A 16,150-nucleotide genomic window follows, 5' to 3' on the forward strand; every position below is an offset into this window, starting at 1 on the left:
AGATGGCCGACTCCTGCTCCTATTTCTTATGTTCTCAAGAGGCAACAACCTCAGGCTGAAGGGACGATCCTTTAAAACAGAGATGAGAAATTTCTTCACCCAGAGGGTGGTGAATGTGTGGAATTCACTCCCACAGAAAGTCGTTGAGGCCAAAACGTTGTGTGAATTCAAGAAGGAATTAGATATCGCTCTTGGGGCTAAAGGGATCGATGTTCTCCTGAGGCTGTACCAGGCTCTGGTCAGACCCCATTTGGAGTATTGGGAGCAGTTTTGGGCCCCGTATCTAAGGAAGGATGTGCTGGGCCTTGGAAAGGGCCCAGAGGAGCTTCACAAGAATGATCCCTGGAATGAAGAGCTTGTCGTCTGAGGAACGGGTTGAGGACTCTGGGTCTGTACTCGTTGGAGTTTAGAAGGATGAGGGGGGATCTTATTGAAACTTACAGGATACTGCGAGGCCTGGATAGAGTGGACGTGGAGAGGATGTTTCCACCAGTAGGAAAAACTAGAACCAGAGGGAACAACCTCAGGCTAAAGGGACGATCCTTTAAAACAGAGATGAGGAGGAATTTCTTCAGCCGGAGAGTGGTGAATCTGTGGAACTCTTTGCCGCAGAAGGCTGTGGAAGCCAGGTCATTGAGTGTCTTTAAGACAGAGACAGATAGGTTCTTGATTAATAAGGGGATCAGGGGTTATGGGGAAAAGGCAGGAGAATGGGGATGAGAAAAATATCAGCCATGATAGAATGGGGGAGCAGACTTGATGGGCCGAGTGGCCTCATTCTGCTCCTATGTCTTATGGTCTGACCAGGAATGGACAGTAAATGCTGGCCAGTCAGTGAGGCCCACAAATGAATTTAAAAAACTGCAGGGACCGTCCTTAAAATTACTAACATAAAGGAACAGGAATGTCACACCCAAACAATCATTAATTCTCCTTTCCCCACTCCCGTTTCCCTACTCCTTTGGCAGATTGGGACCACCGGCCGAGCGGAGAGGCGGACCAGAGCGAGAGACCCCCAGGCAGCCCGGCCTCGGAGAGGGGAGAGGACCCTGACGCCGCGGGGACGACCCTCCCTGCCGGCAAGGGAGCGAGCGACCCGAGCGGGGAGGAGGGGACAGCGGCCGAGCTCCGGCAGCAGCCCGGAGTCCCCGACCGGGGCGGGGAGACGGAGGAGGAGGACCAGAGAGGGCGGGGGGCAGAGCCGGGGCTGGGCCAGGACGGCCGAGGACGGAAGCACAAAGGGTCCGGGGACGAGAGCGGGAGGGAGGATCGAGAGCCGGGCGAGAGCGGAGGAGAGAGCCCAGCGCCAAGGGGAGGGAAGGCGAAGCCAAAAGTGGAGGTGAAACAGAGCGAATGTGGGCAGGAGAGTCAACGCAAGGGAGGCGGACAGAAGCGCGAAGAGTCGGAGGATGAGAGCGGGAGTGAGGATGGAGATTCCGGCGAGAGCGAAGGAGAGAGGCCAGCGCCAAAGGGAGGAAGGGCGAAGCCAAAAGTGGAGGTGAAACAACGAAAGGGGGTCCGGGAGAGTCCACGCAAGAGAGGCGGACAGAAGCGCGAAGAGTCGGAGGATGAGAGCGGGAGTGAGGACGGAGATTCGGGCGAGAGCGGAGGAGAGAGCGCAGCGCCAAAGGGAGGAAGGGTGAAGCCAAAAGTGGAGGTGAAACAACTAAAGGGGGTCCGGGAGAGTCAACGCAAGCGAGGCGGACAGAAGCGCGAAGAGTCGGAGGATGAGAGCGGGAGTGAGGATGGAGATTCGGGCGAGAGCGGAGGAGAGAGGCCAGCGCCAAAGGGAGGGAAGGCGAAGCCAAAAGTGGAGGTGAAACAACAAAAGGGGGTCCGGGAGAGTCAACGCAAGGGAGGCAGACAGAAGCGCGAAGAGTCGGAGGATGAGAGCGGGAGTGAGGATGGAGATTCGGGCGAGAGCGAAGGAGAGAGCGCAGCGCCAAAGGGAGGAAGGGCGAAGCCAAAAGTGGAGGTGAAACAACGAAAGGGGGTCCGGGAGAGTCCACGCAAGAGAGGCGGACAGAAGCGCGAAGAGTCGGAGGATGAGAGCGGGAGTGAGGATGGAGATTCGGGCGAGAGCGGAGGAGAGAGGCCAGCGCCAAAGGGAGGGAAGGCGAAGCCAAAAGTGGAGGTGAAACAACAAAAGGGGGTCCGGGAGAGTCAACGCAAGGGAGGCGGACAGAAGCGCGAAGAGTCGGAGGATGAGAGCGGGAGTGAGGATGGAGATTCGGGTGAGAGCGGAGGAGAGAGCGCAGCGCCAAAGGGAGGAAGGGCGAAGCCAAAAGTGGAGGTGAAACAACGAAAGGGGGTCCGGGAGAGTCCACGCAAGAGAGGCGGACAGAAGCGCGAAGAGTCGGAGGATGAGAGCGGGAGTGAGGATGGAGATTCGGGCGAGAGCGGAGGAGAGAGCGCAGCGCCAAAGGGAGGAAGGGCGAAGCCAAAAGTGGAGGTGAAACAACTAAAGGGGGTCCGGGAGAGTCCACGCAAGAGAGGCGGACAGAAGCGCGAAGAGTCGGAGGATGAGAGCGGGAGTGAGGATGGAGATTCGGGCGAGAGCGGAGGAGAGAGCGCAGCGCCAAAGGGAGGAAGGGCGAAGCCAAAAGTGGAGGTGAAACAACTAAAGGGGGTCCGGGAGAGTCCACGCAAGAGAGGCGGACAGAAGCGCGAAGAGTCGGAGGATGAGAGCGCGCAGAGCGGGAGCGAGGATGGAGATTCGGGCGAGAGCGGAGGAGAGAGGCCAGCGCCAAAGGGAGGAAGGGTGAAGCCAAAAGTGGAGGTGAAACAACTAAAGGGGGTCCGGGACAGTCCACGCAAGAGAGGCAGACAGAAGCGCGAAGAGTCGGAAGATGAGAGCGGGAGTGAGGATGGAGATTCCGGCGAGAGCGAAGGAGAGAGGCCAGCGCCAAAGGGAGGGAAGGCGAAGCCAAAAGTGGAGGTGAAACAACGAAAGGGGGTCCGGGAGAGTCCACGCAAGGGGGGAGGCAGACAGAAGCGCGAAGAGTCGGAGGATGAGAGCGCGCAGAGCGGGAGCGAAGATCGAGATTCGGGCGAGAGCGGAGGAGAGAGGCCAGCGCCAAAGGGAGGGAAGGCGAAGCCAAAAGTGGAGGTGAAACAGAGTGAACATGTGCAGGAAAGTCAACGCAAGAGAGGCGGACAGAAGCGCGAAGAGTCGGAGGATGAGAGCGGGAGTGAGGATGGAGATTCGGGCGAGAGCAGAGGAGAGAGCGCAGCGCCAAAGAAAGGAAGGGCGAAGCCGGGAGCGGCGACAAAACAGCAAAAGGGGGTCCGGGAGAGTCAACGCAAGGGGGGAGGCAGACAGAAGCGCGAAGAGTCTGAGGATGAGAGCGCGCAGAGCGGGAGCGAGGATCGAAGTTCGAGTGAGAGCGAAGAAGGTGACCGAGGGGCGAAGAAGGGAAGGAAAAAGGCAGCGGCGGAGGTCACGAAGGAGGCCAAGGGCAGAGGGAAGCGCAGGAGCAGCGGCAGACAGGATTCGGAGGGGAGGAGTGAGGAGGCGGGACAGAGAGCCGGGCGTCAGGGCAAGGCCCACCCGAGGAGGACGGCGCAGGGGAAGCGGGCAGCCGCCAAGGGCAGGCGTGGAAGCAGCCCGGCGGGCGAGGCCCAGGACCAGAGCGAGTCGGAGGGAGCGGCAGCGAGCGAGGGGGATGGGAAGGGGAGGAGGGCGGCCGGGGCGAGGAAGACCCAGCCCAAAGCTCGGCGGGCAAGCGGATCGGAGGAAGGGGCGTCGAGCGAGGAGGAGACCCCGGCAGCGGGCGAAGGAGGGAGCTCGGGGGACGAGAGCTCGGGCACCACCAGGTCCGTCCCCAACGGGAAGGAACGCAAAGAGGGCAGCGAGAGCGAGGGAGACGGGGACGGCGATTCATCGGACACGGCGAGGAAACACAGCAAGAAACAGAGCAAGGTGAATCCCGCTCCGGACCACCCTCTACACCGTCCCCCATCAAACACTCCCAGGACAGGGACAGCACGGGGTTAGATACAGAGTAAAGCTCCCTCTACACTGTCCCCCATCAAACACTCCCAGGACAGATACAGCACGGGGTTAGATACAGAGTAAAGCTCCCTCTACACTGTCCCCCATCAAACACTCCCAGGACAGGTACAGCACGGGGTTAGATACAGAGTAAAGCTCCCTCTACACTGTCCCCATCAAACACTCCCAGGACAGGCACAGCACTGGGTTAGATACAGAGTAAAGCTCCCTCTACACTGTCCCCCATCAAACACTCCCAGGACAGGTACAGCACGGGGTTAGATACAGAGTAAAGCTCCCTCTACACTGTCCCCCATCAAACACTCCCAGGACAGGTACAGCACGGGGTTAGATACAGAGTAAAGCTCCTTCTACACTGTCCCCATCAAACACTCCCAGGACAGGTACAGCACTGGGTTAGATACAGAGTAAAGCTCCCTCTACACTGTCCCCCATCAAACACTCCCAGGACAGGTACAACACTGGGTTAGATACAGAGTAAAGCTCCCTCTACACTGTCCCCATCAAACACTCCCAGGACAGGTACAGCACGGGGTTAGATACAGAGTAAAGCTCCCTCTACACTGTCCCCATCAAACACTCCCAGGACAGGTACAGCACGGGGTTAGATACAGAGTAAAGCTCCCTCTACACTGTCCCCCATCAAACACCCCCAGCACAGGTACAGCACGGGGTTAGATACAGAGTAAAGCTCCCTCTACACCGTCCCCCATCAAACACTCCCAGGACAGGTACAGCACGGGGTTAGATACAGAGTAAAGCTCCCTCTACACCGTCCCCCATCAAACACTCCCAGGACAGGTACAGCACGGGGTTAGATACAGAGTAAAGCTCCCTCTACACTGTCCCCTTCAAACACTCCCAGGACAGGTACAGCACGGGGTTAGATACAGAGTAAAGCTCCCTCTACACTGTCCCAATCAGACACTCCCAGGACAGGTACAGCACAGGGTGAGATACAGAGTAAAGCTCCCTCTACACTGTCCCCCATCAAACACTCCCAGGACAGGTACAGCACGGGGTTAGATACAGAGTAAAGCTCCCTCTACACCGTCCCCCATCAAACACTCCCAGGACAGGTACAGCACGGGGTTAGAAACAGAGTAAAGCTCCCTCTACACTGTCCCCTTCAAACACTCCCAGGACAGGTACAGCACGGGGTTAGATACAGAGTAAAGCTCCCTCTACACTGTCCCCATCAGACACTCCCAGGACAGGTACAGCACGGGGTGAGATACAGAGTAAAGCTCCCTCTACACTGTCCCCTCATCAAACACTCCCAGGACAGGTACAGCATGGGGTTAGATACAGAGTAAAGCTCCCTCTACACTGTCCCCCATCAAACACTCCCAGGACAGGTACAGCACGGGGTTAGATACAGAGTATAGCTCCCTCTACACTGTCCCCATCAAACACTCCCAGGACAGGTACAGCACGGGGTTAGATACAGAGTAAAGCTCCCTCTACACTGTCCCCCATCAAACACTCCCAGGACAGGTACAGCACGGGGTTAGATACAGAGTAAAGCTCCCTCTACACTGTCCCCATCAAACACTCCCAGGACAGGTACAGCACAGGGTTAGATACAGAGTAAAGCTCCCTCTACACTGTCCCCCATCAAACACTCCCAGGACAGGTACAGCACGGGGTTAGATACAGAGTAAAGCTCCCTCTACACTGTCCCCATCAAACACCCCCAGGACAGGTACAGCACGGGGTTCGATACAGAGTAAAGCTCCCTCCACACTGTCCCCATCAAACACTCCCAGGACAGGTACAGCACGGGGTTAGATACAGAGTAAAGCTCCCTCTACACTGTCCCCATCAAACACTCCCAGGACAGGTACAGCACGGGGTTAGATACAGAGTAAAGCTCCCTCTACACTGTCCCCCATCAAACACTCCCAGGACAGGTACAGCACGGGGTTAGATACAGAGTAAAGCTCCCTCTACACTGTCCCCATCAAACACTCCCAGGACAGGTACAGCACGGGGTTAGATACAGAGTAAAGCTCCCTCTACACTGTCCCCATCAAACACTCCCAGGACAGGTACAGCACGGGGTTAGATACAGAGTAAAGCTCCCTCTACACTGTCCCCCATCAAACACTCCCAGGACAGGTACAGCACGGGGTTCGATACAGAGTAAAGCTCCCTCTACACTGTCCCCCATCAAACACTCCCAGGACAGGTACAGCACGGGGTTAGATACAGAGTAAAGCCCCCTCTACACTGTCCCCATCAAACACTCCCAGGACACGGGGTTAGATACAGAGTAAAGCTCCCTCTACACTGTGTCCCCCCATCAAACACTCTCCCAGGACAGGTCGAGACTCCCCTCGCTGATGCGGTCTGGTTTTTGCAGAAGAAAGGCAACGAGAAGGAGAGCGGGAGTGAGGACCACCCCACCGTCCGGAGGTTGAAGCGTTGCATTGTCACCTGCGGGGTCCGCCGTAACTACAAGAAGCTGTTTGAAACCTGCCGCAGTCACAAGGCCAAGATTAGAGCCCTCCGTCAGGAGCTCGAAGACCTGGGTATCAAAGGTAACTGTCCCGTCGAACCATATTCCCCCCCCCCCCCCCCCCCGGGAGAGTCGGTTACCCTCGGGGGAGAAGACCTGATCCCCCCCAGGGGAGAGCCAGTGCGTGTAGGAGGGACTCGGAAGCCCCCAGGGGAGAGTCGGTGCCCGTGGGAGCGACTCGTAGCCCCCACGGGGAGAATCCGTGCCCGTGGGAGCGACTCGTAACCCCCACGGGGAGAGTTGATGCCCGTGGGAGCGACTCGTAACCCCCACGGGGAGAGTCGGTGCCCGTGGGAGCGACTCGTAACCCCCACGGGGAGAGTCGGTGCCCGTGGGAGCGACTCGTAACCCCCACGGGGAGAATCCGTGCCCGTGGGAGCGACTCGTAACCCCCACGGGGAGAATCCGTGCCCGTGGGAGCGACTCGTAACCCCCACGGGGAGAATCCGTGCCCGTGGGAGCGACTCGTAACCCCCACGGGGAGAATCCGTGCCCGTGGGAGCGACTCGTAACCCCCACGGGGAGAATCCGCGCCCGTGGGAGCGACTCGTAACCCCCACGGGGAGAGTCGGTGCCCGTGGGAGCGACTCGTAACCCCCACGGGGAGAATCCGTGCCCGTGGGAGCGACTGGTAACCCCCACGGGGAGAGTCAGTGCCCGTGGGAGTGACTCGTAACCCCCACGGGGAGAATCCGTGCCCGTGGGAGCGACTCGTAACCCCCCTGGGGAGAGTCGGTGCCCGTGGGAGCGACTCGTAAGACCCTGGGGAGAATCCGTGCCCGTGGGAGCGACTCGTAACCCCCCTGGGGAGAATCCGTGCCCGTGGGAGCGACTCGTAACCCCCCTGGGGAGAGTCGGTGCCCGTGGGAGCGACTCGTAACCCCCACGGGGAGAGTCGGTACCCGTGGGAGCGACTGGTAACCCCCACGGGGAGAGTCGGTGCCCGTGGGGTTCGTAAAACGGACAGGTTGTACCCACCCCCCCCCCCCCCCCCCCCCCCAGTCGTTTTGCCACTCCTGATCTTAAGTTGCGACATATTAATATTACCGGAACAATCCGCGGCGGCACAGAGAGGTTCATGTGGGGACTCTCACCCACAAGGTGTCAGCTGTTTGTGTCTGCTCCTTTCACTAATGTCACTTTCTCCCTCTGTCCCCTCTCTCTCTCCCTCTGTCCCCCCTCTCTCTCTCCCTCTGCCCCCCCTCTCTCTCTCCCTCTGTCCCCCCACTCTCTCTCCCTCTGCCCCCCTCTCTCTCTCCCTCTGTCCCCCCTCTCTCTCTCCCTCTGCCCCCCCTCTCTCTCTCCCTCTGTCCCCCCTCTCTCTCTCCCTCTGTCCCCCCTCTCTCCCTCCCTCTGTCCCTCCTCTCTCTCTCCCTCTGCCCCCCCTCTCTCTCTCCCTCTGCCCCCCCTCTCTCTCTCCCTCTGTCCCCTCTCTCTCTCCCTCTGTCCCTCCTCTCTCTCTCCCTCTGCCCCCCCTCTCTCCCTCTGCCCCCCCTCTCTCTGTCCCCCCTCTCTCTCTCCCCCTGTCCCCCCTCTCTCTCTCCCTCTGTCCCCCCTCTCTCTCTCCCTCTGTCCCCCCCCCTCTCTCCCTCTGTCCCCCCCCCTCTCTCCCTCTGTCCCCCCCCCTCTCTCCCTCTGTCCCCCCCATTCCTTGTCCCTCTCTCCCTCTGTCCCCCCTCTCTCTCTCCCTCTGTCCCCCCACTCTCCCTCTGTCCCCCCTCTCTCCCTCTGTCCCCCCTCTCTCTCTCCCTCTGTCCCCCCTCTCTCTCTCCCTCTGTCCCCCCTCTCTCCCTCCCTCTGCCCCCCCTCTCTCCCTCTGCCCCCCCTCTCTCCTCCCTCTGCCCCCCCTCTCTCCCTCCCTCTGCCCCCCCTCCTCTCCCTCCCTCTGCCCCCCCTCTCTCCCTCCCTCTGCCCCCCCTCTCTCCCTCCCTCTGCCCCCCCTCTCTCCCTCCCTCTGCCCCCCTCTCTCCCTCCCTCTGCCCCCCCTCTCTCCCTCCCTCTGCCCCCCCTCTCTCCCTCCCTCTGCCCCCCCTCTCTCCCTCCCTCTGCCCCCCCTCTCTCCCTCCCTCTGCCCCCCCTCTCTCCCTCCCTCTGCCCCCCCTCTCCCTCCCTCTGCCCCCCCTCTCTCCCTCCCTCTGCCCCCCCTCTCTCCCTCCCTCTGCCCCCCCTCTCTCCCTCCCTCTGCCCCCCCTCTCTCCCTCCCTCTGCCCCCCCTCTCTCCCTCCCTCTGCCCCCCCTCTCTCCCTCCCTCTGCCCCCCCCCTCTCCCTCCCTCTGCCCCCCCTCTCCCTCCCTCTGCCCCCCCTCTCCCTCCCTCTGCCCCCCTCTCTCCCTCCCTCTGCCCCCCCTCTCTCCCTCCCTCTGCCCCCCCTCTCTCCCTCCCTCTGCCCCCCCTCTCTCCCTCCCTCTGCCCCCCCTCTCTCCCTCCCTCTGCCCCCCCTCTCTCCCTCCCTCTGCCCCTCCTCTCTCCCTCCCTCTGCCCCCCCTCTCTCCCTCCCTCTGCCCCCCCTCTCTCCCTCCCTCTGCCCCCCTCTCTCCCTCCCTCTGCCCCCCTCTCTCCCTCCCTCTGCCCCCCCTCTCTCCCTCCCTCTGCCCCCCCTCTCTCCCTCCCTCTGCCCCCCCTCTCTCCCTCCCTCTGCCCCCCTCTCTCTCCCTCCCTCTGCCCCCCCTCTCTCCCTCCCTCTGCCCCCCCTCTCTCCCTCCCTCTGCCCCCCCTCTCTCCCTCCCTCTGCCCCCCCTCTCTCCCTCCCTCTGCCCCCCCTCTCTCCCTCCCTCTGCCCCCCCTCTCTCCCTCCCTCTGCCCCCCCTCTCTCCCTCCCTCTGCCCCCCCTCTCTCCCTCCCTCTGCCCCCCCTCTCTCCCTCCCTCTGCCCCCCCTCTCTCCCTCCCTCTGCCCCCCCTCTCTCCCTCCCTCTGCCCCCCCTCTCTCCCTCCCTCTGCCCCCCCTCTCTCCCTCCCTCTGCCCCCCCTCTCTCCCTCCTCTGCCCCCCCTCTCTCCCTCCCTCTGCCCCCCCTCTCTCCCTCCCTCTGCCCCCCTCTCTCTCCCCCTCTGCCCCCTCTCTCTCCCCTCTGCCCCCCCTCTCTCTCCCTCCCTCTGCCCCCCCTCTCTCTCCCTCCCTCTGCCCCCCCTCTCTCTCCCTCCCTCTGCCCCCCCTCTCTCTCCCTCCCTCTGCCCCCCCTCTCTCTCCCTCCCTCTGCCCCCCCTCTCTCTCCCTCCCTCTGCCCCCCCTCTCTCTCCCTCCCTCTGCCCCCCCTCTCTCTCCCTCCCTCTGCCCCCCCTCTCTCTCCCTCCCTCTGCCCCCCCTCTCTCTCCCTCCCTCTGCCCCCTCTCTCTCTCCCTCCCTCTGCCCCCTCTCTCTCTCCCTCCCTCTGCCCCCTCTCTCTCTCTCCCTCTGTCTCTCTCTCCCTCTGTCCCCCTCTCTCTCTCTCCCTCTGTCTCTCTCTCCCTCTGTCCCCCTCTCTCTCTCCCTCTGCCCCCTCTCTCTCTCTCCCTCTGCCCCCTCTCTCTCTCTGCCCCCTCTCTCTCTCTCCCTCTGCCCCCCTCTCTCTCTTCCTCTATCCCTCTCTCTCTCTCTCCTTCTGCCCCCCTCTCTCTCTCCCTCTGTCCCCCCGCTCTCTCCCTCTGTCCCCCCTCTCTCTCCCTCTGTCCCCCCTCTCTCCCCCCTCTCTCTCCCTCTGTCCCTCCCTCTCTCTCCCTCTGTCCCCCTCTCTCTCTCCCTGTCCCCCTCTCTCTCTCCCTGTCCCCCTCTCTCTCTCCCTGTCCCCCTCTCTCTCTCCCTGTCCCCCTCTCTCTCTCCCTCTGTCCCCCTCTCTCTCTCCCTCTGTCCCCCTCTCTCTCTCCCTCTGTCCCCCTCTCTCTCTCCCTCTGTCCCCCTCTCTCTCTCCCTCTGTCCCCCTCTCTCTCTCCCTCTGTCCCCCTCTCTCTCCCTCTGCCCCCCTCTCTCTCTCCCTCTGCCCCCTCTCTCTCTCCCTCTGTCCCCCTCACTCTCTCCCTCTGTCCCCCTCTCTCTCTCCCTCTGTCCCCCTCTCTCTCTCCCTCTGTCCTCCTCTCTCTCTCCCTCTGTCCCCTCTCTCTCTCCCTCTGTCCCCCTCTCTCTCTCCCTCTGTCCCCCTCTCTCTCTCCCTCTGTCCCCCTCTCTCTCTCCCTCTGTCCCCCTCTCTCTCTCCCTCTGTCCCCCTCTCTCTCTCCCTCTGTCCCCCTCTCTCTCTCCCTCTGTCCCCCTCTCTCTCTCCCTCTGCCCCCTCTCTCTCTCTCCCTCTGCCCCCCTCTCTCTCCCTCTGCCCCCCTCTCTCTCCCTCTGCCCCCCTCTCTCTCTCTGCCCCCCTCTCTCTCCCTCTGCCCCCCTCTCTCTCCCTCTGCCCCCCTCTCTCTCCCTCTGCCCCCCTCTCTCTCCCTCTGCCCCCCTCTCTCTCCCTCTGCCCCCCTCTCTCTCCCTCTGCCCCCCTCTCTCTCCCTCTGCCCCCCTCTCTCTCCCTCTGCCCCCCTCTCTCTCCCTCTGCCCCCCTCTCTCTCCCTCTGCCCCCCTCTCTCTCCCTCTGCCCCCCTCTCTCTCCCTCTGCCCCCCTCTCTCTCCCTCTGCCCCCCTCCCTCTCCCTCTGCCCCCCTCTCTCTCCCTCTGCCCCCTCTCTCTCCCTCTGCCCCCCTCTCTCTCCCTCTGCCCCCCTCTCTCTCCCTCTGCCCCCCTCTCTCTCCCTCTGCCCCCCTCTCTCTCCCTCTGCCCCCCTCCCTCTCCCTCTGCCCCCCTCCCTCTCCCTCTGCCCCCCTCCCTCTCCCTCTGCCCCCCTCTCTCTCCCTCTGCCCCCCTCTCTCTCCCTCTGCCCCCCCTCTCTCCCTCTGCCCCCCTCTCTCTCCCTCTGCCCCCCTCTCTCTCCCTCTGCCCCCCTCTCTCTCCCTCTGCCCCCCTCTCTCTCCCTCTGCCCCCCTCTCTCTCCCTCTGCCCCCCTCTCTCTCCCTCTGCCCCCCTCTCTCTCCCTCTGCCCCCCTCTCTCTCCCTCTGCCCCCCTCTCTCTCCCTCTGCCCCCTCTCTCTCCCTCTGCCCCCCTCTCTCTCCCTCTGCCCCCCTCTCTCCCCCTCTCTCCCCCTCTGCCCCCCTCTGCCCCCCTCTCTCCCCCTCTGCCCCCCTCTCACCCCCTCTGCCCCCCTCTCACCCCCTCTGCCCCCCTCTCACCCCCTCTGCCCCCCTCTCACCCCCTCTGCCCCCTCTCTCCCCTCTCCCCCCTCTGCCCCCCTCTCTCCCCCTCTGCCCCCCTCTCTCCCCCTCTGCCCCCCTCTCTCCCCCTCTGCCCCCCTCTCTCCCCCTCTGCCCCCCTCTCTCCCCCTCTGCCCCCCTCTCTCCCCCTCTGCCCCCCTCTCTCCCCCTCTGCCCCCCTCTCTCCCCCTCTGCCCCCCTCTCTCCCCCTCTGCCCCCCTCTCTCCCCCTCTGCCCCCCTCTCTCCCCCTCTGCCCCCCTCTCTCCCCCTCCCTCTGCCCCCCTCTCTCTCTCTCCCTCTGCCCCCCTCTCTCTCTCTCCCTCTGCCCCCCTCTCTCTCTCTCCCTCTGCCCCCCTCTCTCTCTCTCCCTCTGCCCCCCTCTCTCTCCCTCTGCCCCCCTCTCTCTCTCTCCCTCTGCCCCCCTCTCTCTCTCTCCCTCTGCCCCCCTCTCTCCCCCCTGCCCCCCTGTCTCCCCCCTGCCCCCCTCTCTCCCTCTGCCCCCTCTCTTTCCCCCTGCCCCCCCTCTCTCCCTCTGTTTCTGTGGCTCTCACCCTGCATGCCCATTTCTCCCGTGTTTCTTACCTTCCCCCCCTCGTCTCCCTCACCTTCCTGACCCCACTCTAGGGAACCCGTCTCTGGAGAAGTGTAAAGCGTTGAGGATTAAACGGGAGGAGGCAGCTGAACTGGCATCATTAGATGTTGCGAATATTATTCACACTGAAGGTATGTCTGCCCTTGCCCAGTGTGTGTGAGGGGTGTGTGTGTGTGTGGGAGAGTCGGGTGTGTGTGTGGGAGAGTCGGGTGTGTGTGGGGGGTGTGTGTGTGTGTGGGAGAGTCGGGTGTGTGTGGGAGAGTCGGGTGTGTGTGGGAGAGTCGGGTGTGTGTGGGAGAGTCGGGTGTGTGTGGGAGAGTCGGGTGTGTGTGGGAGAGTCGGGTGTGTGTGGGAGAGTCGGGTGTGTGTGGGAGAGTCGGGTGTGTGTGGGAGAGTCGGGTGTGTGTGGGAGAGTCGGGTGTGTGTGGGAGAGTCGGGTGTGTGTGTGGGAGAGTCGGGTGTGTGTGTGGGAGAGTCGGGTGTGTGTGGGAGAGTCGGGTGTGTGTGGGAGAGTCGGGCGTGTGTGTGGGAGAGTCGGGCGTGTGTGGGGGGTGTGTGTGTGTGGGAGAGTCGGGTGTGTGTGTGGGAGAGTCGGGTGTGTGTGGGGGGTGTGTGTGTGTGTGGGAGAGTCGGGTGTGTGTGGGAGAGTCGGGTGTGTGTGTGGGAGAGTCGGGTGTGTGTGTGGGAGAGTCGGGTGTGTGTGTGGGAGAGTCGGGTGTGTGTGTGGGAGAGTCGGGTGTGTGTGTGGGAGAGTCGGGTGTGTGTGTGGGAGAGTCGGGTGTGTGTGTGGGAGAGTCGGGTGTGTGTGTGGGAGAGTCGGGTGTGTGTGTGGGAGAGTCGGGTGTGTGTGTGGGAGAGTCGGGTGTGTGTGTGGGAGAGTCGGGTGTGTGTGTGGGAGAGTCGGGTGTGTGTGGGGAGAGTCGGGTGTGTGTGGGAGAGTCGGGTGTGTGTGGGAGAGTCGGGTGTGTGTGGGAGAGTCGGGTGTGTGTGGGAGAGTCGGGTGTGTGTGGGAGAGTCGGGTGTGTGTGGGAGAGTCGGGTGTGTGTGGGAGAGTCGGGTGTGTGTGGGAGAGTCGGGTGTGTGTGGGAGAGTCGGGTGTGTGTGGGAGAGTCGGGTGTGTGTGGGAGAGTCGGGTGTGTGTGGGAGAGTCGGGTGTGTGTGGGAGAGTCGGGTGTGTGTGGGAGAGTCGGGTGTGTGTGGGAGAGTCGGGTGTGTGTGGGAGAGTCGGGTGTGTGTGGGAGAGTCGGGCGTGTGTGGGGGGTGTGTGTGTGTGGGAGAGTCGGGTGTGTGTGTGGGAGAGTCGGGTGTGTGTGGGGGGTGTGTGTGTGTGTGGGAGAGTCGGGTGTGTGTGGGAGAGTCGGGTGTGTGTGTGGGAGAGTCGGGTGTGTGTGTGGGAGAGTCGGGTGTGTGTGTGGGAGAGTCGGGTGTGTGTGTGGGAGAGTCGGGTGTGTGTGTGGGAGAGTCGGGTGTGTGTGTGGGAGAGTCGGGTGTGTGTGTGGGAGAGTCGGGTGTGTGTGTGGGAGAGTCGGGTGTGTGTGGGGAGAGTCGGGTGTGTGTGGGAGAGTCGGGTGTGTGTGGGAGAGTCGGGTGTGTGTGGGAGAGTCGGGTGTGTGTGGGAGAGTCGGGTGTGTGTGGGAGAGTCGGGTGTGTGTGGGAGAGTCGGGTGTGTGTGGGAGAGTCGGGTGTGTGTGGGAGAGTCGGGTGTGTGTGGGAGAGTCGGGTGTGTGTGGGAGAGTCGGGTGTGTGTGGGAGAGTCGGGTGTGTGTGGGAGAGTCGGGTGTGTGTGGGAGAGTCGGGTGTGTGTGGGAGAGTCGGGTGTGTGTGGGAGAGTCGGGTGTGTGTGGGAGAGTCGGGTGTGTGTGGGAGAGTCGGGTGTGTGTGGGAGAGTCGGTGTGTGTGGGAGAGTCGGTGTGTGTGGGAGAGTCGGGTGTGTGTGGGAGAGTCGGGTGTGTGTGGGAGAGTCGGGTGTGTGTGGGAGAGTCGGGTGTGTGTGGGAGAGTCGGGTGTGTGTGGGAGAGTCGGGTGTGTGTGGGAGAGTCGGGTGTGTGTGTGGGAGAGTCGGGTGTGTGTGGGAGAGTCGGGTGTGTGTGGGAGAGTCGGGTGTGTGTGTGGGAGAGTCGGGTGTGTGTGGGAGAGTCGGGTGTGTGTGTGGGAGAGTCGGGTGTGTGTGTGGGAGAGTCGGGTGTGTGTGTGTGGGAGAGTCGGGTGTGTGTGGGAGAGTCGGGTGTGTGTGTGGGAGAGTCGGGTGTGTGTGGGAGAGTCGGGTGTGTGTGGGAGAGTCGGGTGTGTGTGTGGGAGAGTCGGGTGCGTGTGTGTGGGAGAGTCGGGTGCGTGTGTGTGGGAGAGTCGGGTGCGTGTGTGTGGGAGAGTCGGGTGCGTGTGGGAGAGTCGGGTGCGTGTGGGAGAGTCGGGTGCGTGTGGGAGAGTCGGGTGCGTGTGGGAGAGTCGGGTGCGTGTGGGAGAGTCGGGTGCGTGTGGGAGAGTCGGGTGCGTGTGGGAGAGTCGGGTGCGTGTGGGAGAGTCGGGTGTGTGTGGGACAGTCGGGTGTGTGTGGGAGAGTCGGGTGTGTGTGGGAGAGTCGGGTGTGTGTGGGAGAGTCGGGTGTGTGTGGGAGAGTCGGGTGTGTGTGGGAGAGTCGGGTGTGTGTGGGAGAGTCGGGTGTGTGTGGGAGAGTCGGGTGTGTGTGGGAGAGTCGGGTGTGTGTGGGAGAGTCGGGTGTGTGTGGGAGAGTCGGGTGTGTGTGGGAGAGTCGGGTGTGTGTGGGAGAGTCGGGTGTGTGTGGGACAGTCGGGTGTGTGTGTGTGTGTGAGGGACAGTCGGGTGTGTGTGGGACAGTCGGGTGTGTGTGTGGGACAGTCGGGTGTGTGTGGGACAGTCGGGTGTGTGTGGGACAGTCGGGTGTGTGTGGGACAGTCGGGTGTGTGTGGGACAGTCGGGTGTGTGTGTGAGAGGGACAGTCGGGTGTGTGTGTGTGTGTGTGGGACAGTCGGGTGTGTGTGTGTGTGTGGGACAGTCGGGTGTGTGTGTGAGAGGGACAGTCGGGTGTGTGTGTGTGTGGGACAGTCGGGTGTGTGTGGGACAGTCGGGTGTGTGTGTGAGAGGGACAGTCGGGTGTGTGTGTGTGAGAGGGACAGTCGGGTGTGTGTGTGAGAGGGAGAGTCGGGTGTGTGTGTGAGAGGGAGAGTCGGGTGTGTGTGGGACAGTCGGGTGTGTGTGGGACAGTCGGGTGTGTGTGTGAGAGGGAGAGTCGGGTGTGTGTGGGACAGTCGGGTGTGTGTGTGTGAGAGGGACAGTCGGGTGTGTGTGTGAGAGGGACAGTCGGGTGTGTGTGTGAGAGGGACAGTCGGGTGTGTGTGTGAGAGGGACAGTCGGGTGTGTGTGTGTGTGTGGGACAGTCGGGTGTGTGTGTGAGAGGGACAGTCGGGTGTGTGTGTGTGTGTGGGACAGTCGGGTGTGTGTGTGAGAGGGACAGTCGGGTGTGTGTGTGTGAGAGGGACAGTCGGGTGTGTGTGTGAGAGGGACAGTCGGGTGTGTGTGTGTGTGGGACAGTCGGGTGTGTGTGTGAGAGGGACAGTCGGGTGTGTGTGTGAGAGGGACAGTCGGGTGTGTGTGTGAGAGGGACAGTCGGGTGTGTGTGGGACAGTCGGGTGTGTGTGTGTGAGAGGGACAGTCGGGTGTGTGTGTGTGTGTGTGGGACAGTCGGGTGTGTGTGTGTGTGTGTGGGACAGTCGGGTGTGTGTGTGAGAGGGACAGTCGGGTGTGTGTGGGACAGTCGGGTGTGTGTGTGTGGGACAGTCGGGTGTGTGTGTGGGACAGTCGGGTGCGTGTGTGGGA

At 62.7% G+C, this 16,150-nt stretch overlaps 1 protein-coding gene across 1 annotated transcript in view; it reads left to right on the forward strand.

Annotated features, from left to right (window-relative positions):
* hirip3 (HIRA interacting protein 3) overlaps positions 1–16,150 on the forward strand; it is a 50,872-nt gene that overhangs the window by 12,496 nt on the left and 22,226 nt on the right. The window contains exons 4-6 of the mRNA XM_078206112.1: positions 969–3,922; positions 6,381–6,558; positions 12,349–12,447. Coding sequence (XP_078062238.1) covers positions 969–3,922; positions 6,381–6,558; positions 12,349–12,447 — 3,231 coding nt within the window. The remainder of the gene's footprint in view (positions 1–968; positions 3,923–6,380; positions 6,559–12,348; positions 12,448–16,150) is intronic.

Source organism: Mustelus asterias, unplaced genomic scaffold (assembly GCF_964213995.1).
Source record: "Mustelus asterias unplaced genomic scaffold, sMusAst1.hap1.1 HAP1_SCAFFOLD_1284, whole genome shotgun sequence".
Taxonomy (NCBI): domain Eukaryota; kingdom Metazoa; phylum Chordata; class Chondrichthyes; order Carcharhiniformes; family Triakidae; genus Mustelus; species Mustelus asterias.